This window comes from Mustela nigripes, chromosome 14 (assembly GCF_022355385.1).
Source record: "Mustela nigripes isolate SB6536 chromosome 14, MUSNIG.SB6536, whole genome shotgun sequence".
Taxonomy (NCBI): Eukaryota; Metazoa; Chordata; class Mammalia; order Carnivora; family Mustelidae; genus Mustela; species Mustela nigripes.
The window spans coordinates 99,465,330-99,491,604 of NC_081570.1; the positions used below are offsets into that span (position 1 = coordinate 99,465,330).

The window sequence follows — 26,275 nt, forward strand, 5'->3', positions numbered from 1 at the left end:
TCAGACCTCCCCCCTCTCGTGCTCCCTCTCTCTCTCTCATTCTCTCTCTCAAATAAATAAATAAAATCTGAGAAGAAAAAAAAAACTGTGTGTGGAGAATGGGGGAATTTAGAAGTCAAGTCCTGCATTAGGGAGGGGGCATTATCCTCATTTATTTTCCGGTGAATATTATTGTCCTCGTTTTATGAGTTTTGTTACTGGTACTGCTGCAGAGAGATGTCCAGAAGCTTGTCTGGTCAGGATCTTCAGCATCATGGTCTGACAGGAAATACGAGAGAAGTCAGATGTGCTCTGAGTCTTAATGACTGCTTGTTGGAGCTTGGGAAGGGAGGTCCGAGAGATGAAGGGACAGCCAAGGCAGGCACCTTTTTGCATGTTGGGACGCTCTCTGAGCCTGTCTTTATGGACTCCAGGAGAGGGGGCTGTGAAGGGGGATTGGTTTTATTTATTGTGGTAAAATATACATAACATAAAATGTAATATTTTAGCTATTTTAAAGCTACAGTGGCATTCAATATACTCATGTCATGCAACCATCACTGCTGTCCATCTCTAGAACTTTCCAAACTGAAAATCTGTACCCATCAAACAACTCCCCAATCCCCCAACCCCTGGGAGCCTTTATTTGACTTGCAGTCTCTGGATTTGACATCTCCTGTTGAAGGAACCACCTTCCTCCCGTGCCTCCGTCACTGTCTGCTGTCTCACTGCTGACCCTTCCCTCCGCCAGATGTGTGAGGTGGGGTTTGTGGGGACAAGTGTGGTGGGTTCCCATGTCACACAGCTATGCCACACCAGCTGGGTATGCTACGGTTCGACTCTGTTCTGACACCTTCTACCTGGAAGTAGCATTAGATCCCACCAATTTCCAGGCTCAGTCCCACGTGGCTGACCCTGTGCGTGCCTTCAGATGACAGTTGCAAGTCCACATTGTTTCCTGTGCTTCTGAGTGACCAGAGATCAGAGGTTCCTATAGTTTCCTCCTCGGATAGATTAATTTGCCAGAGCAGCTCACAGAATTCCGGAAAACCTCTTACTACATCACTGGTTTATCATGAAGGATAACTCAGGAACGGCCAGATGGAAGAGACGCACAAGACAAGGCATGTGGGAAGGGGAGCAGGCTTCCGGTCCCTTCCTGGGCCCCACTCTACCAGCATCCCCACTCTGCTCACCAACTGGAAAGCTTCTCAAACCCCTATCCCTTTGTGCTTTTAGGGAGGCTTTATTACATAGACATCATTGATAAATAATTACATAATTAGCCATTGACAATTAATTTAACTTCCGGTCCCTCTTCCCTTCCCCCAAGGGCAGGGCAGGGATCCTCCCTCTCACATGGGTCTGAATGTTCCAGCCCTAGTCTAATCATGGAGTTGGCTCCCCAGCAACCAGCCCCCATCTAAGGGGCTTTTCAGAAGTCACCTCATTAAATAAACTCAAGTGTAGTTGAAAGAGGCTTGTTATAAATAACAAAGGACACCCATTTCTCCTTTAACACTCTGAAGTTATTTCAGGAACTGGGATCAAAACTTAAATATCATAACCAAAGATGCCCCTATGACTCTTCTGTAGGAAATTACAGGGGTTTCAGGAACATTAAATAGAGATTTCTTACTATAAATCACAATAACCCATCATAAGCAGAATCATACCATATTTGTCTTTTTTTGTCTGCTTATTTCTCTTGGCATAAGGTTAAGGTTCATCATGACCTCACTTGCCAAAAATCTCATTCCTTTTCAAGGCTGCATAATATTCTAGTGTGTGTATCTACCACATTTTGGTTCGCCTTCATTTGACATCTGTGAATAATGCTGCCGTGAATGCTAGGGTGCAAATATCTGTTTGAATCTCTGCTTTCACTTCTTTTATGCATATACCCAGAAGTGGAATTACTGGATCATATGGTAATTCTATGATCAAATTTTTAAGAAAAATGCTAAAGGGGCTTAAAACCCGTTAACTTATTGGTGAAAAGGACTATTCATTGATTGCCTCATATATGTCCTATAAGTATATTAGGGCAGCAGAGAAATGGGAATGGATGGTCACAGCTCCTTCTCTCAAGATCTGTAAGGAGGGACATGCGTAAATAAGAGTAGCTATTATATACCATATTTACTGCTGTATTAAGATGTGTATTACAGGAACATATTATACTAATAATGATTTCTAGTGTTTCTGAAGACAAAACCTCCTTGGATATTGTCCAGAATAGATGTTCTACCACACTGTGTTCTACCACTCTGCGGTAGAGTTTCCAGTGTACAAGTTTTGGTTGTGCATTTGTATTTTTTTAATAGCTAACAGTCCATCCATCTTTTCCATGATCTCAATGTCTTTTCTGTTTTCTCTTCCTCTAGTGGTTTTTAATTGCCAACAGATCTTACAAAGTCAGTGCAGCGAGCTCTTTCTTCTTCAGTGGTGTGTTTGTGGGAGTCATCTCCTTTGGTCAGCTTTCAGATCGCTTTGGAAGGAAAAAAGTCTATCTCACAGGTAATCAGTTAAGAGTGTTCATGCACTGAATAAGAGGACTTACTTCTTTAATGTTGCCATGTAGAAAACAGAACTGATTTTTTAATATACTAGCACGAGGCCACACTATAGCCAGAATTGATTCTGGCCAAGCGCTTTCAAGGCACCAGCAGCATACCTGGGGAAGGCCACGTATTTGCACCTAAGCTTTTCAGAGATGATGGTCCTTTTGGCAACTCTGGAATTCTAACTTATGCCACATTTCTAAAGATAACTGAGCCAGTGTATGAGATCTGTTTCCTTGTATCTTGTCTGTTGGTTCATTTCAAATATGCTCTATAAGAACCAGCATAGTTCTTTTAACAAGCTAAGCCTGAGCTGGGACTTTTCCATTTCCCACACTGTGGTGAATAATTGAAAACTGTGCATGAGTGACAGATTATCAACTTGTAACGAACAAAGATAAACCTTAGTTTTTCTTTATAGTTTTTAAGAGAAAATGTTTTTTTATAAAAGCATAGCTTAGAAAAATTTAAGTTTACAGAGATTTATCTTTACAGGTGTAAATTTAGTATAATTTATTACTTTGATCAAATGCTGTTTTATGTCTGGGTTATTGACTGCTGTTCCTCTAATTCTAGGTTTTGCTCTTGACATCTTATTTGCTATTGCAAATGGGTTTTCCCCCTCCTATGCGATCTTTGCAATAACTCGCTTCCTGGTGGGCGTGATGAACGGAGGAATGTCGCTGGTGGCCTTCGTCCTGCTGAATGAATGTGTGGGCACCGCCTACTGGGCACTCGCAGGTACTGCTTCACTCCGTGCACATGACAGACATGGTGAGCTGCCCCGGAAAACCTCTCAGGGAGCCGGTTGAACCCCAGAGGCTAAAATGCACTTGGACTTGGACAAATCTCACCATTAGATTTGCTTTCCAAAGTTTGTTCTCTATGACCTTGAACAAGTCATTTTATTCATATTGCTCTGTAGACAGTCTCCCCTGGGGCCTGTCTCATAGATGGTGAGCTTGCCTCCAGATTGTTCCAGGAGTGTCACTTTCTTCAGAAGGATATTAACTGTTTACACCTTAAACTGAAAAGTGGCACAGACGTAAGAAAGCCTAGACGTTCCTTTCCCAGTGCCTTCTTACTGTATTTTATTAAATATTTATCTCCTGGGCAGGGGAGAGACAAGTTGGGAGGACCAGTTGATATCGGGCCAGTGCTGGGCTAAATGAGAAACTTGTTTTTATTTGAAATGCAGTAAGAAGCCAGTGGGTGAATTAAATAGTGGAGCTATAGGATCAGATAGGATACAGATGGACAGCTATGGCAGAGGTGTGGAAAATGGCCCATTGGAGGAGGAGAAATTGAAGAGCCATAGAGGAGGTGGTTGTGGTTGGCCTGTGAAACACAATGGGGGCTTGCTCAAACACAGTGTGGGGAGAGGAGTAGGGAAGTGGGCCATGTGAGCTGGATTTTGGTGGGGCAGCGACTCGCTGAAGGGTCAGAGTGGGGAGAGAAAGAGGAATCAGCAGGACCTCATGGCTTTGCTTGCAACTGGGTGGATTGCTAGTACAATTTACGAAAATGAGGTCTAAGCTACTGAAATTTAGTTTTTACTAGTGTGAATCAAACAAACGTAGCACACTTGAAAATGATCTAAAAGAAACAGGAAATCTGACAAATAGGATCAATATCTAATAGCCTGTAAACAGAAGACCACCGGTGACACTCCAGAATTATAACATGCAAAAAGGAGTGATTTGAAATGTTCACTTAATTAATTTTTTGACTAAATAACCTAGAGCCTTCCCATATCTGCATCTCCACACCACCTCTGTTGTCATATCTAGGCAAACATGTGCAGCTTCTTGCTGGATATGAGATCTGAATGTCACTTGGACCCTCAAATAAAAACTATTGCTTTCTTTCTCCTAAAACCTTTACCTTCCGGGACCTCTGTCTGTGGTAGTGTCATCACAGCGTTTACGGTCATTAAACGAGACGCATTCAGATCCTGTCCTTTTGTCTACCATACCCAGTCGATACCAACTCTTACTGATTATAGGGGACAGAGCCTCAACTCTGATGAGTCTCTGTATATAAAGGGAAATTATGTGGTTAATATAACCAAACCCCTGAAGGTCTAGGCCTCAGAGATGCCCAGAACCAGGAAGTCCAATGCTTCTTGTTTCTGTCCCCAGTCCTCCCTGAGAAGCTTTCTCTGTGCAGTCAGGGATAGGCCCCTGTAGCCCTCAGCTCTTACTACCAAGTGTCGTATTTAAAATCTGGGCTCAGAACTTGGACTGGTCCAGCCAAGGCCCTGCAGTAAGTGGAACTGTGGTGGGCAGCCCCGTCTTGAACCACAGGGATAAAGGAAGAGGAGGTCTGCTCTCTAGAAGAGGGAAGGGGTATTCTTGGAATTAGATAGGGTGCTAGGTAGACAGTATCTTATAGTAGGTACTCACCCTGGGAGGCTTCCCAGTGGCATTTTGGAAGGAGGGTAATAGATGGGTATAGACAGCTATAACCATATCACAGTAGGATAGTATAGCTAGTATTTGTATATGTGTATAGCAGGCATTATTTCATCCTAAACTAACAACTACCCTCGAGAAAACTGAGGCTCAGAGACGTTTAGTGCTTTGCCTGAGGTCACACAGCAGTAGGTGGCAGAACTAGGGTCTGAACTCAGTCCCTCTGGAACAGTCCCATTCTGTGGGCTGTCTTCTTTTTGACTACATTGTTGTCAGTGGATACCAAGTGTTCGGAGCTGTTCTGAGCAATGACAGAAACTGTTATTCTTGGAAGCCAGGTGCTGTCTGATGCCCTGTAATGAAGCTGTAATAGCTATTGATTATCTTAAATTTCCAGGGAAATCATAGCATCCCCACTTCCTTCCTTATCAGACCACATGTTTGGATTTGGTGTGCTGAACATGCTGCCACTTCACTCTTCCCTCTGCTCCCCCCTTTCCCTCACTAGGGCACAGAGTAGACATGTCATTATGACTAGAGAATTGATCATCCCTGGGCAAGAAAACAAGAACATGGTTCTTTTATAGAATTCTTGTAGAAAGTTCTTGTAGCAAGATCAACAAGGTCCTGTTGCTGTGCGTTCCCCACAGAAGCCTGCCTTTCCATAGGAGGATGGAGAGGGAGGACGAGGACAGCTCGCAGGCTTACCCCACCCTGTGCACAGCTCCGTGTCCTAGACAGCACCCCTGACCTCTCTGTGCTGTTTCCTCTTTGTGTATGGCTCTAACGGTACCTGCTTTGTAGGGCGACATATGTCAAAAGTAGAATGCACGATAAATGGTAGCGGGTACTGCTACACACGTGGTAGTAGCAGTTATAGAAAGTGAGTCAGAGGTGTAAATTCACACGTATATCGGGCAAGCCAGGGGGACTTAATACCCATCTCAGCATTTATTTTTTTAAAAACATAGAATTTTTCACAATCCCATGGGTGATTTTTTTTTTTTTCCTCTAAGCCTGCTGGCAAAAATGCAGGCTTTGTGGAGACAGACAAGAAATAGAGAGCTATAAAATGTCATGTATCTGGTGCTGATACACCCAGTGGGGAAGGGCAGGAGGGAGAGCTGAGGAGGAGCCTGTGATTTAAGAGGAAGATTTGATAAGATGAAGTCCCAGCATTTCGATAATCTCATGACCTAAAAACTGTCGGGCCAGCCAGCAAAGCATCTCTCTGAGCTTCAGAGCATGCGCAGGTGGACGTCCGCACAGCCTTGGGTGCAGAAAGCACTTGGGCAAACCCTTAAAATTCATCTTGACCATGTGTGGTTTGTGTTTTTCGCCTGTCCTTCCTCCTGTTCCCTCACTCACTGGCCTCTGCCACTTTTCTCGTCTGACAGTTGCTGTGTGTGTAGGTTCTTTTCTGCTGACGCCCCCCCACCCCCCAGGAAGGCGTTGCCTCTGTGCCTCGGGTCGGGAAGGGTGGTATGGAAGGTGCTTTCCCCAGTAACAGGCGTCTTTTCCCGGACTTAGGGTCAATCGGTGGCCTCTTCTTCGCAGTCGGCATTGCCCAGTATGCCCTGTTGGGGTACTTCATCCGCTCCTGGAGGACCCTCGCCATTCTGGTGAACCTGCAGGGAACGGTGGTCTTCCTTCTGTCTTTGTGAGTAGTGTTTCCTCTTAGAGGTTTAATTTAAGACACGGAAGGAATGTCTTAAGAGGACGTGGTCAATGAGCGGCGTTATTCCCTTTCCGGAGTTCGCCTGAGCTGACCTTGGTGAAGAGCTGTCCCACAAGCACCCCAGTGCCGGACAGCTGCTGGGAAGAGGTGCTTGATTAATTCAGGGTGCAGGTGTCCCTTGTGTCAAGTCACCTCTCCATAGCCTGCATTTTTAACCTTCAAGTTATTGACTTGGTAAGCCGAAGGCCTCGAGCCTGAAGATCTTCAGGCTGGGTCAGGTCGAGGGCTAGGCATCCGGCTCAGGTGTGATGCTGCGGATATCGCAGTCCATTCGTGGCCCGTGTGGAGCTGTACCTGTCCATCCTTCAGGTGACTCTTAATTCAGGGCCTCTACTGTGGACACAGGAAGACTCTCATATACGGGAGAAATCCTTTGGCTGGACGGGCTTAAAGCAGTAAAAGGGTGATTCCCTGGTCAGGACGGGATGCTGCAAACAGCTATCTCAGAGATTACCGTGATGCTCTAAACACTGTATGGCAAGGCACCAACTGGGAACCCTTTTACCAGGTCTTTCGTCCCGTAGCAAATACTTGATTAATAAGGTTATTGATAGTGTTCGTTATATGATATATATTACATAATATATAATAGAATGGTATTATTTATTAATATTCTTCCCTAAATAGCCTCAGGCTATTTAACAAATATAAAACAAATACTTAAGAGACATTTACAGAGTTCTTCATAAAATGAACATTAAATACTGACCATCTTGTTGGGGCCTAGAAGCCCCGTTTCAGTCAAAAATACTATACTACATTCTGATCTTTAGTCACAAAGAAGTAATACTATTCCATTTCTTATTTCATCATTTTAATGATGTTTTTAAGAAGTTTGACGTTTTAGGGGCGCCTGGGTGGCTCAGTGGGCTAAAGCCTCTGTCTTCGGCTCAGGTCATGATCCCAGGGTCCTGGGATTGAGCCCCACATCAGGCTCTCTGCCCAGCAGGGAGCCTGCTTCCCTATCTCTCTCTGCCTGCCTCTCTGCCTACTTGTGATCTCTGTCTGTCAAATAAATAAATAAAATCTTAAAAAAAAAAAAAAAAAGAAGTTTGACATTTTAGGGGCATCTGGGTGGCTCAGTCAGTTAAGCATCTGCCTTCAGCTCGGGTCATGGTCTCAGGGTCCTGGGATCGAGTTACTCATCAGGCTCCCTGCTCCCTGCTTATGTGCTCTCTCTCTCTCTCTAATAAATAAAATATTTAAAAGAAAAAGAAGTTTGAATTTTTAGTTTTATCTCATCAGAAGTTTTAATGTGCTTATGAAGGGCTTTATCCTGAAGTATCAGACCTCTACTTTTAATCATTAAAATCTTGGGAATAAATAAAATCTTCAGAAGCTGGTATCAGCTTCTGTGCCATAAAGTGAGGGTTATCTGTGGTAGAATTTCCCTTCAGATGCATCTTTAATATAGTCCTTCTTTATTCAAGTTCTACTAATTGAGATTTGGTAGATTGAGGATTGAACTGAAATCTGTTTTTTTATTCTCTTTGAAATAAGAGAATTAAGTGCAAAAATGAGTATAATAGTAGGGTACCTGACTGGCTCAGTTGGAAGAGCATGGGACTTTTGATCTTGGGGTTGTGAGTTCGAGCCCCACGCTGGGTATAGAAATTACTTAAATAAATAAACTTTAAAGAATGAGTATAATAGAAAGTTTACCTGTATTTAGAAAGCAAAATATATTAAATGCATTTAGTTATATGAATAACTAAATAACGAGATAATTCTACCATAAAGGGAAACTGACAACATTTTATTAGTTTGTGTATTACAAATTTTTGGAATAAATGAGTGCCTAGTATCATCCTTGTATTAATAAGCTGTCATGTAAATGTGGGTTAACAAATGAATTTTCTTTTTCTTTTTTTTATTTTATTTTTTTTTAAGATTTTATTTATTTACTTGAGAGAGAGACAGTGAGAGAGAGCATGAACGAGGAGAAGGTCAGAGAGAGAAGCAGACTCCCCATGGAGCTGGGAGCCCGATGCGGGACTTGATCCCGGGACTCCAGGATCATGACCTGAGCCGAAGGCAGTCGTCCAACCAACTGAGCCACCCAGGCGTCCCTGAATTTTCTTTTTAAATAGCTAATAATTCTCCTTTAGAGCGACTCTGATGGAGAGCATGAGCTGTTCTGCCTGTCTTTTCTTTTTTCTTTTTTTTTTTTTTCTGAAGATTTTATTTATTTATTTGACAGAGAGAGATCACAAATAGGCAGAGAGGCAGGCAGAGAGAGAGATGAGGAGAAGCAAGCTCCCTGCTGAGCAGAGAGCCCAACTCGGGCCTCGATCTCAGGACCCTGAGACCATGACCCAACCCGAAGGCAGAGGCTTAACCCACTGAGCCACCCAGGCGCCCCTGCCTGTTTTTCTGAATGTGGTCTGAGTTTGTTATGGCCCCAGTGCTAGCGGGGGACATCCATACCCTGGGAAATGAATTTAGGTCAGGAAAAAACAGGAAATAGAGAAAAAAGAGCCTGTGAGCCTGAAATATATATCTATTTATTCCATTAGGCCTTCCAGTGGTCAACCTGCAGTGTATCTCCTCTGATCGTGTCTCGGCCCACTTCCCATATCCTGTGTCCTGAGCACAGCGATCTGCTTACGGTTTCTGCATCAGCGTGTCCTGTCCTACGTGTCTGCCTTGCCCTTCTCACTGCTGCCCCGGCCCTTCCCACACCCCACCCTCCAGGCTTCCCAGTTAACTCCTGGCCTTCCGGGTTTGCTCAAATGCCACCCCCTCCAAACTTCTCCCCAACGCACCTCCAGCTGCCTGTCATTTGTTTTGGCTTCTGAATTCTCCAGCACTAACCCTACGCCCTTTGAGGGCTCTCTTTCCACCTCATGCTGGAGCCCAGCTCCTTCTGCACAAGGGGCTCCCTCCCTGGAGGCTGCTCAGCTCCGTCAACGTGTCCCCCAACACCGATGCCCAGGGCCTTCAGGTCCACTGGACAGATGTGGGCACAAAAACAGCTGCAGTCTTCAGAAATAGCTGTCAGTAACACAAGAAAAACTCATTATTTTAGGGTCCTACCTTGCTTTTTTTTATTTTATTTTACTAGAAACATTAGTGCATAGTTTAAAAAATCCTCATGTTCACAATACATGGATTTAAACAGTTTTACTCTACAAATCAGAGCCCCATAATTTACAAAGATTTTCTACCTTCTGAGAAATTCACAGGACATGTTTTGAGTAGAGAAAGCACTGTTAAATTAGCCCTGTAGCTTCCAAAGAGGGCCCTAGCACCATGCAGTGGTCAGCATGTTCAAAGACTGCTCTTTTAAAAGCACGTCTTGCTGTTTGATATGCAGAATCGGCACACGTTGGAATTTATACTCCCAAGTCCATCCGTTGGCAGCTAGGTGAGCCTTTGTGTAAGGGAGCTTCCTGGCTTCTCCAAGTGTGGGGATGTGTGAGGTCCTCGGTTCGTGTGTGAGAGAGACCCTTTCCATGCATAAATGGTTTATTTATGCATGAATTTCCAAATTTCCAAAGCGTGACAATCTCTCAAGTACTAAAGTGATTTATAAACATTTACCAGTAATGTAAACATTTATGTAACAGCAGTTTACAAACATTCTAACATGATTAATGCTTATCAACAATTCTGAAAGCAGGGAAGTTGGAGGGAAAGGGGGCAGTGAGCTAAGTGACCCAAAGATAGTGACTGTTAGTATTTTGGCGGTTCCCTTGTCTCTTTTCTCTCACCTCCCCGTCCCCCTCGGTTTTAATTTTCATTACGACAGACTTCTGGTGTCCCAGTTCCTCTTCCCTCCCAGGGCTACTCTCTGTGCTCATCATAGTAGGCTTCTTTTATGTTCTTTGTATTCGGACTTAGAGTCCATCACGTGATTTACATGGTGGCTCGTCAGCTGCCTGGTGAATAGGGCCAGTGGAACCACTAGTTGATCAGCGGACCTGACTTCCAGCTGAACACTATTTTGCTTGATCATCTGCTTGTGTATTAGTAACAATAATCGAATGGTAATGAAGCTGTAAATCAAGGGATTTTTTTAGGCTGTCGTAGAAGGTCTGTGGCCCTGCTTTCGTTGACGATCAGATGTGCACGAATGTTCTCTCCCCAGCAGCAAAGCTCTGGGACGATTCCCACCTTCTTGTTTCCTCTGAGCACCCACTGCATTGCTGGATACAGAATGAAAGTGCTTAGTAAGTGGTTCTTGATGGACTGGCTGTCCACGAAGTTCCAAATTCCATGGCATTTGTTACCACGTCACTATGCCTATGGGAAGGCATGGAGAATTCTAGAAGGCATCTTCAATGGCCAGTGGTACTCATAGATAGAAGCTTCATGTTAAGCAAATAATGTCACATTAGACCAAAAGGTACTCGATGCTATATTTAGTAAACGAGGTATCACTGTTCCTCTCCCCGTTTGTCTTTGACAAGTCCTCTAGCCGTGTTCACAGAAGTGTGCAGAGGAGGGGCGCCTGGGTGGCTCAGTGGTTTAAGCCTCTGCCTTCGGCTCAGGTCATGATCTCAGGGTCCTGGGATCAAGCCCCACATCGGGCTCTCTGCTCAGCAGGGAGCCTGCTTCCCCCCTCTCTCTCTGCCTGCCTCTCTGCGTACTTGTGATCTCTCTCTGTCTATCAAATAAATAAATAAAAATATTAAAAAAAAAAAGTGTGCAGAGGAAAAGGGCACATCAGAGAGCCAAGTCTTAAAACTACTGGAAAATATTAGTGGCAATATAACTGTTCAATACTTCGTAGTTGTAGCAGAAAATAATTATTTGGTACCTGGAAATTAACCAGAAGATGACTTTAATTCTTTAAGGCCTTAGGGGCAGGAAATACCCTGAGGACATATTAAAGTGAGCATGTCAACCGATTGGAGCATTCTGAAGCAGGAAATGCTTGAAAGTAGTTGAGATGTGATGAACCCTGTTTGATTTTATGTAGAGTCTTCAAATAATCTCTGCCTTCTTAATAACATATTGCTACATTAAAATCATGTTTTAAAAATCTATTTTTTCTGACGAGACAATAAAAATTATCTTCTTTATGAGGCTTTGTCAGAACTTAAACACCTGCCATCTCTGTAGTAGTATTCTCACACTTGGCTAGGATTAAGAACCCTCTCTCTTATCAACAATTCTGAAAGCAGGGAAGTTGGAGGGAAAGGGGGCAGTGCTTTATGACCCATGCTTTATGAAAAATTGGTGTCACTCAGTATTTGAGCCTTAACTTGCCATTCATCTATTTAAATTTGTTTAAAAGGAAATGCATACTGCTTACTTTTTAAATTTGTTTTTTGTTTTATTTTTTACTGTTTTTGAAGTATGTTCTTGGTTTCCTTTCATAAAGCCGCTGCCTTTTAGACCCGGCATGCTGTTGAAAGTGGCCCCTCTGTCTTTCACCTGTCACTGGGAGAGGTAGTTTTAACCCTCACAAGGAATCTGGTTGTGGTGAGGGAGTCCACATACTCCTAGGCGAATTGTCTCCTTCCTGTATGAATATACAGCCTTTACTGACATCTCTTTCAGATTCATTCCTGAATCACCTCGTTGGTTATACTCCCAGGGTCGACTGAGTGAGGCTGAAGCGGCTCTGTACCTCATTGCCAGGAGGAACCGCAAGCTCAAGTGTACGTTCTCACTAACCTACCCATCCAGCAGGAGCCACAGAGAGACCGGAAGCTTCCTGGATCTGTTCCGTTACCGCGTCCTCTTGGGGCACACACTGACCCTGATGTTCATCTGGTAATTATTCCCGAGGGGTATTGTCCCAATCTTAAACTCAGGTTGCTAAAGAGCTGTTGATGATGTGTTCCTTCTTTAGGCTCACAGAAAATTTTACCTGATTTGTCAGCTTGAAGTGGTTTTCTCAAGAACAGGTCCTCTGCCTCTTGACGCCCGTGTCGCGCTCCACTCCGCTTTCATGGTACCCTCCCGGTCGAGGAGGGACGGTGTATGGATGGCAGGTTTACTGAACTTGAGTAAATAGACAGCAGAAACACATCTTTGCTCCTGAGCTCTTTCATGTAACTATTTAAATACCCACACCACCAGCCTCCGCATCCCCCTGCCAAAAAAGAGGAAAGCAAGCAGATTAGAATAATTTCTAAATAGGAATTTACAGTACCTACCTTTGGTTTTAGCAGCAGGCTGGTGGGCTAGCACAGTCCAGTTGTCATGCCCCGTCCTGTACTCTGTGTGTCATTCTCGCTCGCTCGCTCGCTCACTCCCCGGTGGGTGGACAGTATTGTTCCTTGTACAAATGGAGTCCCGGGAGTGTGAAATGATGGACTGCGAACCACCTGTGCAAATCAGGGCGTGAACAGATAGTCTCTGAATCTGATTTTCTCGTGTAGCTTATTCCTACCTGCCTCTCAGCATGCTCTCAGCATTCACGTGAATCGCACTGAATGGTTCAAGATGACTCTGCTTAAAGAATGAAGCTGAAGGGAAGAAAGTGGACGGGCAATTCATACAGGGCATGAAGTACACGTGTGTGGTCATACTGTGTAGGCGCTCTGCATTTTACTATGCTTCTCAGATACTCTGTGTTTCATGGTTGAAGGTTTGCGGCAACCCTGCATCGAGCAAATCTGCTGGCACCATTTTCCAACAGTATTTGCTCCCTTCGTGACTCTGTGTCACATTTTGTTAATCCTCGCAGTATTTCAAACTTTTTCATTAGTATCCTGTTTGTCATGGTGATCTGTGATCAGTAATCCTTGGGGTCACGATTATAATTGTTCGGGGATACCACAAAGCACATCTGTATATGACAGTGAACTTAATAAATGTTGTGTGGGTTCTGGTGTTCCACTGACTGGCCATTTCTCTAGCTCTGTCCCTCGTTGGTGCCTCTCCATTTCTGGAGATACAACAATATCAGAATTAGGCCAGTTAATTAGGCCTACCATGGTCTTTCTGTGTTCAAGTGAGAAGAACAGTCACATGTCTCTCATTGAAATTCAAAAACTAGAAATGGCCCAGCTTATCAAGGAAGACATGTTAAAAGCCAAAGGTAGCCGGAAAGCTAGGCTTCTTGCACCAAACAATTGGCCAAGTTATGCATCAAAGACAAGTTCTTAAAGGAAATGAAAAGCTCTACTCTAGTGAGCACATGGATGATTAAAAACTAAACAGCCTTATTGCTGATATATTAGGAGACAGTTCTCATGGTCTGGTTAAAACATCAAACCAGCCACAACATTCCCCTAAGCCAGAGTCTGACCCAGAGCAAGGCCCTAACTCTCTTCAATTCCGTGAAGGCTGAGAGAGGGGGCAAGGCTGCAGAAGGAGAGTCTGAAGTTCACAGAGTTTGGTCCATGAAGTTTAAGGAAATAAGCCATATCCGTAACAGAGAAGCCAAGGAGAAGCAGCAAGTGCTGACGTGGCAGCTGCAGCGGGTTCTCCGGAAGATCCAGCTCAGACAACCCATGAAGCAGGCTCCACTAAACAACAGATTTCCATGTCGGTGAAACAGCCTTCTTTTGGAAGAAGATGCCATGTAGGACTTCTATTGTCGGAGAAGAAGAGTCAGTACGTGGACAGTCTGACACACTTGACAGCGGCTAATGCCGCTGGTGACTTAAAATGGAAGCCAGTGCTCACCAACCGTGAACATGCTGGGGCCTGTGCTCTCTATGGGGAACGACAAAGCCTGGATGGCAGCACTGTTTTCAAATCTGTTTACAAATATTTGAAGCCCACTACTGAGACCTACTGCTCAGAAAAAAAAAAAAGATTCCTTTCAAAATATTACTGCTCACTGACAATACACGTGGGTGCCCAGGAGCCCTGAGGGAGATGGGCAGTGAGATTAATACGGTTTTCATGCCCCCCAACACGTTTGTTCTGAAGCCTATGGATGAAGGAGTCATTTCAACTTTCTAATCTTATGATTTAAGACATACACTTTGTAAGTTATGGGTGCCAGAGAGAGTGATTCCTTCGATGGAGCTGGTCAGAGTTCATTGAAAACCCTGTGGAAAAGATGCATCATTCTAGATGCCATTGAGAACATTCATGTTTTATAGGAAGAGGTCAAAATATCCACATTAACAGGAGTTTTGAAGAAGCTGATTCCAGCTCTCGTGGCTGACTTGGAGGGGTTCGGGACTTCAGTGGAGGAAGTAACTGGAAATGTGACAGAAACAGCGAGAGAATGAGAAGGACAAGTGGACCCTGAAGACGGGACTGAACTGCTGTGATCTCATGATCGGACTTGCACGGATGAAGAGTCACCTTCTTACAGATGAGCAAAGAAAGTGGTTTCTGGAGACAGAATCTACTCCTGCTCGGAAGACTGTTGGCAATGGCAACATCCGGTTTAGAATATTACTTTGTTGACAAAGCAGCAGCAGGGTTTGAGAAGACTGACTCCAATTCTCAAAGAAGTCCTACCTATCAAACAGCATCACATGCTACAGAGAAATCGCTCATGAAAGGAAAAGTCAGTCAATGCGGCAAACTTCAGTCTTGTCTCACTTTAAGAAATTGCCTCAGCCACCACAACCTTCAGCACCCAACCCCCTGCTCAGCCAGCAGACGTCGGCAGCGAGGCAAGACCGTCCATCAGCAAAAAGATGATGACTCGCTGAAAGCCCACATGATGGTTAGCATTTTTTAGCAATAATATATTTTAAATTAAAGTATCTACATTGTTTTTTTAGACACAATGCTTTTACACACTTAACAGACTACAATATAGTATATGCATAACTTTCCTATGCACTGGGAAACCAAAATATTCACCTGACTTGCTCTACTGTAATACTCACTTTATTGCAGTGGTCTAGAACCCACAGTATCTCCTAGGTATGCTCGTCCATTGTGCTCGGTTGCTGTAGATTGGGCCCAGGATTGGGATTTACCAGCTCGAAGGACTGTCTTGCTGTGGTTGGCATGTATTTGCATGCAGGCTGCGTAGAAACCTACATTTTCATGTGGGGATTAAGGAGAATCATTTTATATGAAAGTGATCTTCAATGTAAACCTATTGAAAACAGCAGATGGACAGGATGAAGCTGTGAATATATTTTGCTATATCGTGATTCTCTTTTTCCACCCAGCCAGGCAAGGCTGCCACCTCTGTGATTAGGGGCCAGGGCATCCCCTCTGCCGCCCTCCCCACAGACCCAGCACCGTGCTGGAATATCCCAGATGCAGAAGAAATGTGGAACAGAGGACGCACGGTTGGAGACATGGAGATTAGGGGAACTAAACCCAGTGTAGAAGCTACTCCTCTGAGTTCGGCTTATTCCAGACATTTACGTAATATATTCAGGTGCTTTGGGCTCCATAAAACTCCACATTTGCATGTCATATAGACAGTCAAACCCTCTGCCTACTTCTTGAGGACAATTTACTTCTTGTGTTTAGGATTTGGGTTTTTTTTTGTTTGTTTTTTGGTTTTTTTGACGCAGATTAACTTTTGGATTCTGGCCTCCAGGGGATAAAAAACAGACAAACAAAGTAGACTGGGAACTGGGGAGAACATCCGTTTATTTTCTATCTTACACAGCCAAAGGAGTTCTTCTCAAATGAACCTCTTCCCCCTGGGCTCCAAATGCTAAAATACGTAATTATAGAGACAGTGTCATTCCACATAACGGCTGTTGTTTTTGAAGATGCTGTAAAATTCTGAAGTCTTTTCTGTGGGTCTGCCCTTGAAGGCAGCCCTTACCTGGGAGTAAAATGGTACCTCCACGGTTCACATCTGTTCCTTTGGTTATTTCCCACACCCGTTCCTTTTTAAATAGTTCTTTGATGCCCTAACTATACTGTTAAATATTATGCAAGCATTCTAAATTTTGCTTGGGGCCCATAAGAAGGATTGAAATGATTTTAATAGCTGTAATTACGCATCCCAATGACCAACTTGCCATTAAGGAACCTTGCGAGGGGAGTCCCTGCCTTGGGACCATCCGACCATGCTCCCCCCACCCCACCGTGCTCACCCACTACTGGCAGCTTCTGCTCACCTCTCGTGTCCTCAACTGGTTTTGTTTATTTGTGCCTGAGTTGCTGCCATCCCAGCTGTGTTTAAATATGTGTGTTTCCACGGCTGGAACGACTTCATTGGGATTTCTCTTTGATTGATTGATTGATTGATTGATTGAGCATGTGCGAGAGTGAGCTTGGAGAGGGTGGCTGGAGGGGCAGAGAGAAAGAGAGAGAATCCCAGGATGCAGGGCTCGATCTCACGAGCCTGAGATCAAGACCTGAGCTAAAATCAAGAGTGGGAGCTTAACCCACTGAGCCCCCCCACCCCACCCCTGGTGCTTTCTATTTTAAGTGCAGAGTAGACACACACTGCTGCATACAATGCATAGCAGAGGAGGACGTCTACTGTGGGAAGATAGGATTCTTTAAATACTTCAGAAAGCTGCATGGGTTTATGTTTGTTTAGCTTACTGCTTGCAGACAAGGTAGGTGCTACAGGCAAAACAGCTCAGTGTCACCTTGCATCCTTACATATGATGTCATGGCTTCGACACCGCTCATCATCCTTAGTACACGAGTGACAGCTCCACGCAGTGAGCTATAATGGGATGTAGCTGCTGCGGCCAGCTGTTTGCCAGGGAGGGAGGCCCCTCTAAGCAGTCGAGCTCCAGAGGTCCCTCTCCTCTGCTCCCGTCCCTCTCCTGCTCTCTGCAGCGCCTTCTTAATAGCCCAGGGCACCTGGCCCATTTGGCTGTTTTGGCAAGATGGAGAGAAAGCTTTCCCCCTCTCCTGTTTGATCTCATTGTTGTAGCATCAGCTCATCCGACTTTTTCTAAGGAAAACAAAAGGGAAGCCAACAGAAACTTCCCTGTAATAAACACCCATCAGGTGAATTGCAAAAATGTGAAAACGGATGGACTTCCAAAGCCTGTAGTATATTGTATAAAAATGTGTAGTTTCCAAGGGACGCCTGGGTGGCTCAGTGGGTTAAGCAGCTGCCTTCGGCTCAGGTCATGATCCCAGCGTCCTGGGATCGAGTCCCATATTGGGCTCGTTGCTCGGCAGGGAGTCTGCTTCTCCCTCTGCCTCTGCCTGCCATTCTGTCTGCCTGTGTTCACTCTCTCTCCCCCTCTCTCTCTCTGACAAATAAATAAAAAAATTTAAAAAAAAATGTGTAGTTTCCAAAATGCATCTATAGAACCAGCAAAGCCTACTTTTGGTGGTTTGTTTCTGTTTGTTCTGTTCTGTTTCATTTTGTTTTTAATAATTCAGTTTCCTAGGCACAGGTGTTTGTTTTCTTCTCTTCCCTCTACTTGAGAAAGCCCCGATTTGGAGCTTCAGGGTGGCACTTTGGTCGGCTTACAGCCCCCTCCCCCAGCTCCTTTGTTCCCAGCCCAGTGCCTGCAACCTAGGAGCCTATCCCCAAGTGTTGCAGAAACAGCACGCAGAAATAAACTGATGGCTTCTCCGAAGGCCCTTCCTCAGCTGACCCTCCTGGAGGATCCTGCCTCCGCTGGGCTCCCGGTTTTCTCTTTCCTGTCTGGGTGGGTCGAGAACCTGGTCAGGAGGTTGGAGGGCCAGTCATCTCTGGCCTGCAGGTGACCCACCGACCATCTGGTCACTTCTCAGCACATGCTCTCAACACCATGCCCTGTTGACTTTCCCCTCGGGAGCTCTTTCCTAGAGTCTTTTGGACAATAACACAGCAGTTGCCTGCGGCCAGTGTTTATAAACTGCTGGATTAAATAAAGCGAGAATAGTCATTGTCTTCTGCTGAATGCAGGTGTGCTTGATGGAAGGACAGACGGTGTCTGCATTCTTCCAGGAGTAGCTACACATCTGCTTTAGAGAGCGTCTAGGCATCACTCAACCACTTCCAAGAATACATTTAGGTTGGGATGGAAAGGTCTGTGGGAACGCCAAGCTGATTGCTTAAGACAGAGGACATTATACTGAACCAGTGACTGGACCTTCTCCAGCAGATTCTCACGTGCTTTTCCTTTTGGCCTTCTTGTCTTTCACCCCAACTGCAGGTTCGTGTGCAGCTTGGTGTACTACGGCCTCACTCTGAGCACAGGGGATCTCGGCGGAAATATTTATGCCAACCTGGCCCTGTCTGGCCTCATAGAGATTCCGTCTTACCCTATCTGCATCTACTTAATTAACCAGAAATGGTGAGTAGAATTGAGTATGGAGGGCCCCACATAGGATTACACTCTCATATCCATAAATACCTAAGTATCATTATCTTTGTCGACAGGCAGTATCTGCTCAGCACTCCAGGGTGATTAGAATTCTTTTCAGACTAAATGCAGTTGGAATTCACTTTTTAGTGTGATATAGCTTGGGTTTCATATTTATGTGGGTTTTCAATCCAGTATTAAAAGGCACTACCACCGGGTTTTGGATAGTCTGTGGGTAGTCTGTTATCCCCAAGAGAAAGGATTATTGGCTCTGTATAGAAGGAGCTCGGTCGACCCAGCCCCTATCATGTAGAGGTTCTTACACAAGCATAGAATTGGAGGACCTGAAAAGACTTTTCTTACCTCTTAAGACCCACTCGACTTCAATGAGGGGAGGAATTCATCCTGCTTTTGCTACTTTTTCATGGGGTATCTTACTACTTTTTAAAAGAATTCTCTTTTATAATAAGAGAACTCCATTTCCTCAGTTTCCCCATTAGGTCGCTTCTGTTACTGAGCCCTGACCAGGGCAACTGAAAATCCCATTCACTGTGAATCAGCTGGATTGTGCTGTTTCCCGTTCTCCAGAAATCATCATTTTCACCCAAACAGCATTCCTTTTGCACTACCCTTGGGGCTGTTGTCATGGGTGGTGGGCTCAGGGCATTATGAAGGGTGGGTGTAGAATCTGTTCAGCTTTTCTCTGGGGGCAGTCTCGGTCATCTATGCTGCCCCCTCTGTTAAGGACTGAGCTTGCTGTCACCACGGTCCAAGAGCCGAGTCAGGCTGCATATTCAGAAATCTGTCCCCATCACCTCCAGTGAGCCAGACGCCCCTCCCTTGTGTTGTCACACCTTCCTTGCCCACCTCTGAGGGCCCCTTACAAAGGGTTTAGAAGGGTGTCGTCCTGGGAAGCAGCCTCTCTGGCTTTGCATCCCCCATGCCCACCTGGCGCAGCACCTGTCCACTGGAAGGTTCTCAGTACTGATGTTAAATGAGGCACAATGACCTGGAGACCCACGTGTCGTCCTGTCTCCCTGCCACTACCACTGAGTTCAGATCTAGTCTCAGCCACGTGTTACTTTGATGACTTTGACAGATGATGGCTTCGACAGGTAAGCTTTTGCGTACTTATCCCTAAACTTGGGCTTCTAAAATTCCCTGGCAGAATTATTATACAGGTTATAAGTACTGTGGCAGTTCCTACAGGGGACCTGGCGAGTCACAGGCCCCTCGTGAAGGGAGTCTCGTTAATGCCAGTGCTTTTCATCCAAGCCTCCAGCAATTCTTTGAAAATTAGTTTCCTTGATGAAGTGTGCAATACATGTCACTTAATTCTGACATACTCACAAGAAATTTTTTTTTTCCAGTGTGTATTTTTAAGGGAGAGAGCCTTGTTTTACAGTGTTTAAAATTTGCAATGACATGGATAGCACTAGAGGTTATTATGCTAAGGGAAGTAAGTCAGTCAGAGAAAGACAGTTGTATGATTTCACTCATACGTGGAATTTAAGACACGAAACAAAGGAACGTAGCAGAAGGGAAGGAAAAATGAAAGAAGATGAAATCAAAGACTCTTAATCATAGGAAACAAACTGAAGGTTGCTGGAGGGGAGCGGGTGGGGAGGGAGGCATGGGATAATTGGCAGATGGACATTCAAGAGGACACTCGATAGAATGAGCACTGGGTGTTGTATGCAACTGACGAATCACTGACCTCTGCCTCTGAAACTGTTAATACACTATATGTTAATTAATTGACTTTAAATAAAATTTTAAAAATGAGCTGCCAAAGATTCAGGTCACGAGAAGAAGTGAGCTAAAGACTCAGGTCTCCATGGTTCATTTTCTTTCTCTGGAAGATGGAGAGCACAGCGCATGCCTTACAGGTTTATTGTGAGGACTAAGTAAGATGGAGAGCATTCAGCATGTGAACCCTCACAGAAGTCGGTAGAATGGTTCTGTGTTCCCCCCACTCCCCACTCGTCATTCGGTCCTGCCATCCGGCCAGTTTTCCCCGGTTTTGTGATGGCTCCGTATTTTATGTCCTGGTCAGTCACAGCTGCCACCCATTCCTTAAGCAACGATAAGCATATATAATGAAAGCAGGGACATTTCAGGAAGAAGGTTTAGGAGACAAAGCAGATGAATTTATAAGATCCTCAAGAGAAATGTGTAACGTCTTTCTGTTGTTTAGGTTTGGTCGGAAGCGGACATTAGCGGCGTTTCTGTGTCTAGGAGGACTGGCTTGTCTTATTATAATGTTTCTTCCAGAAAAGAAAGGTATGCCTTCCAGATTTCTACAGAAGGGTTTTGAACAGCACTTTTATTACAATGAATCTCAATATAGTAGAGAGATTACCATATGCCATGCTTCATTTCTGTGATTGCATATTATTTAGCGATTGTGTGGGCTATAATAGGCCAGATTCTTCCCATTGCCTGAACTATTCTCTGGGTGAATAATGTGCTTAGAGGTGCACTATTAATTCTTTCAGGCGATTAAGCTACCATCTGGGGTGTCTGGGCTGCAGCACTGGTGATGCTAGAGTTGTTTATTTGATGATGGGGAGGACCATTTAGCTCTGCAGAGGGAGAAGCTCCGTCCAGGGCTACAGATTTGCACACTCCATTCTGGCCAATCATAGATCAGAGGTCAGAGTCCCTGGTTCTCAGAGACAGCTTTGGCACCCTGGGCATATCCAACTATACCCCTGGGACCCCCCGATCATAACAGCAGCAACAGTAAGAGTGCTGTTCTCTGTTGGTGACAATAGACATGTTCCCAGTCTTTTTTAAACTGTGAACAAAACATCTTTAGGAAACTTTGGTATTTTTATATATTTGTAGCTTTGCTGTGCATTCTTACCTAACTTGACTTCTGTCCCTCTGTAGAAATTATGTTAGAGAAGGATGGTTCTCAGCCTTTTTTTTTTTTTAATTTTATTTATTTATTTGACAGAGAGAGATCACAGTAGGCAGAGAGGCAGGCAGAGAGAAAGGGGGAAGCAGGCTCCCTGCTGAGCAGAGAGCCGGATGTGGGACTCGATCCCAGGACCCTGAGATCATGACCTGAGCCGAAGGCAGAGGCTTAACCCACTGAGGCACCCAGGCACTCCTCAGCCTTTCCCCCCCCCTTTTTTGCACTAGCACACCTGACACATACTAGCTGTCTTGTCAAAACCTGAGTTGGCCAGTGATTTCCAACAGTGTGGAGTGGGTCATAACGAACACCTTGCTGCTGGGGCTCTGTGTGGGAGGCTTAGGGATCTTAAGAAGTCTCCATCCCGGAGCTTTTACTTCAGGTGGGAATCACGGTGAGGTGTTTTCATGGAAGGTTTGACAGCTGCTCGGAACATAGTGGAGAATTTACATCCCAACCATCATATCACATAGGAAACTCTCCTTTGTCATTGCTTCTCACCAAAGACCCCAAGGCTATGTGTTCTGGTTCTGTAGCTCCCGGTACACTATGCTGCTGGTCGCCAACTCAAGTTCTATGCCTTGATCCCAGAGGGAGGCTTGTTCACTACCAAGGATGTGACCCGTATGGTGTGTGATGTTCATGGAATCACACAAACTAGAGGATATAAGTTTGCCCGTTTGTGACTCTCTAAAGAAATTGTTACATCCGCTAATGCCAGAAAAGGGAGAGTCCTCCGCTCTTGCCTTGGTGTGGGCTTACAGAAGCAAGAGCCTGGTTCTCTTTGTCTGACAGAGCACAGTGGGCTTCAAATCATCATAGCTTTATTTTTTAAATACATCTGTTTATTTATTTGGTACAGGAGTGTGTGTGTGTATGTGTGTGTGAGAGAGAGAGAGAGAAAGCACGAGTGGGGGGCAGAGGGAGAAGGAGAAGCAGACTCCCCACTGAGCAGAGAGCCCTCCACGACCCTGGGATCATGACCTGAGCCAAAGGCAGATGCTCAACCCAGGCATCCCAAGATCAACATAGCTTTAGATTCAGATTTTGTTTTTCACAAACAACCTGGAAATCCGTTGTTTTTATCTGGCCTAGGCCAGTTCTAGTTGTCGCCTTGTAGACAAAACTTTCTCCTTGTTGCCATAAGCACCCCTGGAACCTGTCACCCTCTGCAAGCAGGGCCAGTTCATGTCTCTCCCCCTCCCACATAGCTGTGCACTGCGGGGAATCAGCCCACCGCCCAACACTCTGCACATGGTGCTTTCTGCAAAAGCCCACAGTGGAAGCAGGTGTGTGGTCTCAGCCAGTCCTGGCCTCACTCTGCTCACGTGTGGTTGGTTGGGTATTTTTGTTTGTTTGTGTCTTTGTTTTTTTTAAGATTTTATTTATTTATTTGACAGACAGAGACCACAAGTAGGCAGAGAGGCAGGCAGAGAGAGAGAGAGAGAGAGGAGGAAGCAGGCTCCCTGCTGAACAGAGAGCCCGATGTGGGGCTCAATCCAGGACCCTGAGACCATGACCTGAGCTGAAGGCAGAGGCTTTAACCCACTGAGCCACCCAGGCGTCCCTACGTGTGATTGGTTTTAAGAGAGAAGCTCAAGTGAGCCCTTTGTTGATGGTGCCCCCCAGGTGGACATGGAGTGAGGAGTACTTCAGGGGGATGTACCTCTGTTATACTTAGAAAAGTGGATGTCAAGTCTATTTTTAAAGATTTCCAGGAAAAGAAATCTCACTATATCCTTATAAAATTGTTTCTATTTTTAATAGCCATGAGAACGGGCTTCTTCCGCTACAACTGAGCTTCGTCACTGGAGACAGAGAGATGAGCATCACCATCCCCCCCCTTTTTTTGCATAATCCTTCCTATATTTTCTGAGAGTCAGCTATTCCTGAATCTTCTCTTCTTTGAGCTGAAAAATTTGTTCCTTAAACTTTCTTTGAAGCTTTCATATTTACTCCTTAAAGCATGTCAGTGGATCTCTTTTAAATCTCAGTGTGTTCAAAGTTCTGAGCCTTAAGCTACTTCTTACAAAAGTTCTGATAAATATATATTAAGAAAGAGAACTAATAGTTTGAAAAATCCTACTAGCACCATCTTCTTAGTGCTTTTTGTACCTGTTTTCCCTCACTTTTCCCCACCAAACACACCTTCACTCTCTTTCTGCCAACATAGGTGTCCCAGTCCCTGCCAGCTTTTTTTTGGCACCTGTGTTTGATTGTGGTTCTCTGTGTCTGAGGCGCAGACAGACATACAGGTACACCTCTAGAAGAGACCTGGCATTCCACAGGCTGTGGTTTATAATTATTAGGCAAATTGTCTTGCCCGGTGCATATTCGCACATTGGTTGGCCTCCAAGTGAATGTTCTCCCTGGGAGTAGTATGACCAGGTGGCCACTAATATTTTTGTACAGATTTCTCATCATTCATTTTGATTTCTATCCTTGCTTAAAGGATCCTGATTAAACCTCCAATACTATCGTTTCTGAAGAGTTGACTATATTCTGGGTTCTCTTCATATACAGAAGATACTACATATTACCCGCATTTGATGAGAAAACTAAAGTTCACGTAGGTCAAGCAACTTGTCTATGTTGGCACAGCAAGGAGGCAGCACACTGAGGATTCAGATTTCAGGTCTGTCTGACTTTACGATCTGTGCTGTTTGGGGAATGCTGTTTTTGCCTTCTTAGAGTTTTATAGCCAAAGTATTCACTGCACATGGTGAGGCTGTTGTCTTAGAAAATTAATGCTGCCTAATTAGAGCCACTTCTTAACTCTTCAGTAGAGAGGTCTGTTGGGAATTGGCCAGGGTTCAAGGACTTGGGTTGTCAGAGTGATGCTGGGCTCTCGTTGGCAAGGAGGTTCATGGCAGCGGCAATCCTGCCAGAGACTGACTACGGGGGAGTCACAGCACATGACCAGATCAGCGAGTTTCACAGTGGAAAGAGTATCCTCAGACTCTACTCCGAGCACCTTTATATCTCATTTCTTTTATCAACCTTGGTCTGCCCATTCTTTAGTCACTTGACTTCTCTGGTGCTCCTGTAGGAAGGACCCTATTCATAAACAAGACCTAGTCCCTGGACTCAAAGAGCTTACAATCTGGTGAAGAAAATGAATGATTAGAGAAAAACAACAACAACAATAAAAGTCAGGAGATACCGTATGAGAATTGACCACAAAATCCGTGGGGACTTTAATTTCAGACCACGATCATAATGGAGACCAGCTAGCCTCCTGCCTTAAACAAGTATAAAACCAGAGAAAATACTGATTTTCATACACTGGACAATAGGCTGCCCAGGACAGACAGTGATCCCCAAGTGGAAGGAAACCACGTGCTCCCTGTGACCTCACTTAGCATCTCGGAATCACGGTGCAGGGACGGGGAGCCCAGCAAATCCTGTTGCTATCCTAAATTCAGAAGACAGTAATATTAAAACTTGGAGAGGCCAAGATTTCTAGAATTTGCTAGGAAATATACTGGAGAGGAATAAGATACTCAGAGGAAGAACTCCAGAGATCTACAGAAGGGGCCTCCGAGTCTTCTGGCTGCTTACTGATCTGTGCATGCGTTTGAGGAAGCTACTGAGGCTACTGAGGCCCGAGAGGACCGCCAGGAAGCAGCATTCAGGACAAATCATGGAACCCAAGGCCATGCCTACATTGCGTTCTTTTCAACCAGGTTTGCTGCTCTGGGTAGACCTCCTGGGTCAAAGAAGTCCCACACCAAAGGCTGTTCTCTGCTTGCGCTCAAAGTACTTTAAAAAGCTCAGAAGGATAAAGTGATCCCAAGTAACTTAACTGCATCCCAGAGTAAGGAGCGACAGTATTTAAAGAAATATAAAATCCAGGACCTAGCAATGTAACATCCACAGTATTACCAGGCAGGAAAATACCACTTATGATCAGGAGACATGGCAATAGAAACAAAACCAGAAATGACCCAGACGATAGAAGAAGGAGATAAGAATTTTAATAAACGGCTATTATCAATATATTCCATGTTTAAGAAGATAGAGGAAAGCATGATCATCTTGAGTAACAGAGGCTATAAAAGACACATGTGTGATATCTAGAGATGAAGCATCGGTTGCATGAAAAACAATGCAGTGGATGAGATTAGTTACAGAAGATCAGTGAAAGCCATAACAAAAGGAAGTATGCAAGGGGCACCTGGGTGTCTCAGAAGAAGCCCCTGCCTTCAGCTCAGCTCATGATCTTCCAGTCCTGGGATCTGGAGCCCCACATCTGGCTTCCAGCCCAGCGGAGAGTCAACTCTCCCTCTGCCTCTGCCACTCCCTTTGCTTGTACTCTCTCTCTCTCTCTCTCTCTCAAATGAATAAATAAAGTCTTTAAGAAAGGAAAGAATGTATTCAAAATGAAGCAGAAACAAAGAATTGAGTGAAAAGTTAGCAAAGCATCAATGAGTTGTAGGACAACACTAAGCCTAATGTATTTGTAATTGGAATCAAAGAAGGAGGAAGTAAAGAAAAAATTATTTGCAGGAAAGATGGTCAGATCCTTTCCGTGTTTGATGAAAGCTAGAAAC

At 44.7% G+C, this 26,275-nt stretch overlaps 1 protein-coding gene across 4 annotated transcripts in view; it reads left to right on the plus strand.

Annotated features, from left to right (window-relative positions):
• SLC22A15 (solute carrier family 22 member 15) overlaps positions 1-26,275 on the plus strand; it is a 79,857-nt gene that overhangs the window by 38,835 nt on the left and 14,747 nt on the right. For 3 of the 4 annotated variants that reach the window (XM_059375835.1, XM_059375837.1, XM_059375836.1), the window contains 6 exons: positions 2,367-2,499; positions 3,120-3,284; positions 6,488-6,617; positions 12,204-12,419; positions 18,650-18,790; positions 20,997-21,082. In XM_059375835.1, the coding sequence (XP_059231818.1) occupies positions 2,367-2,499; positions 3,120-3,284; positions 6,488-6,617; positions 12,204-12,419; positions 18,650-18,790; positions 20,997-21,082 (871 nt within the window). The remainder of the gene's footprint in view (positions 1-2,366; positions 2,500-3,119; positions 3,285-6,487; positions 6,618-12,203; positions 12,420-18,649; positions 18,791-20,996; positions 21,083-26,275) is intronic. The other variant, XM_059375838.1, reaches the window with a different exon arrangement.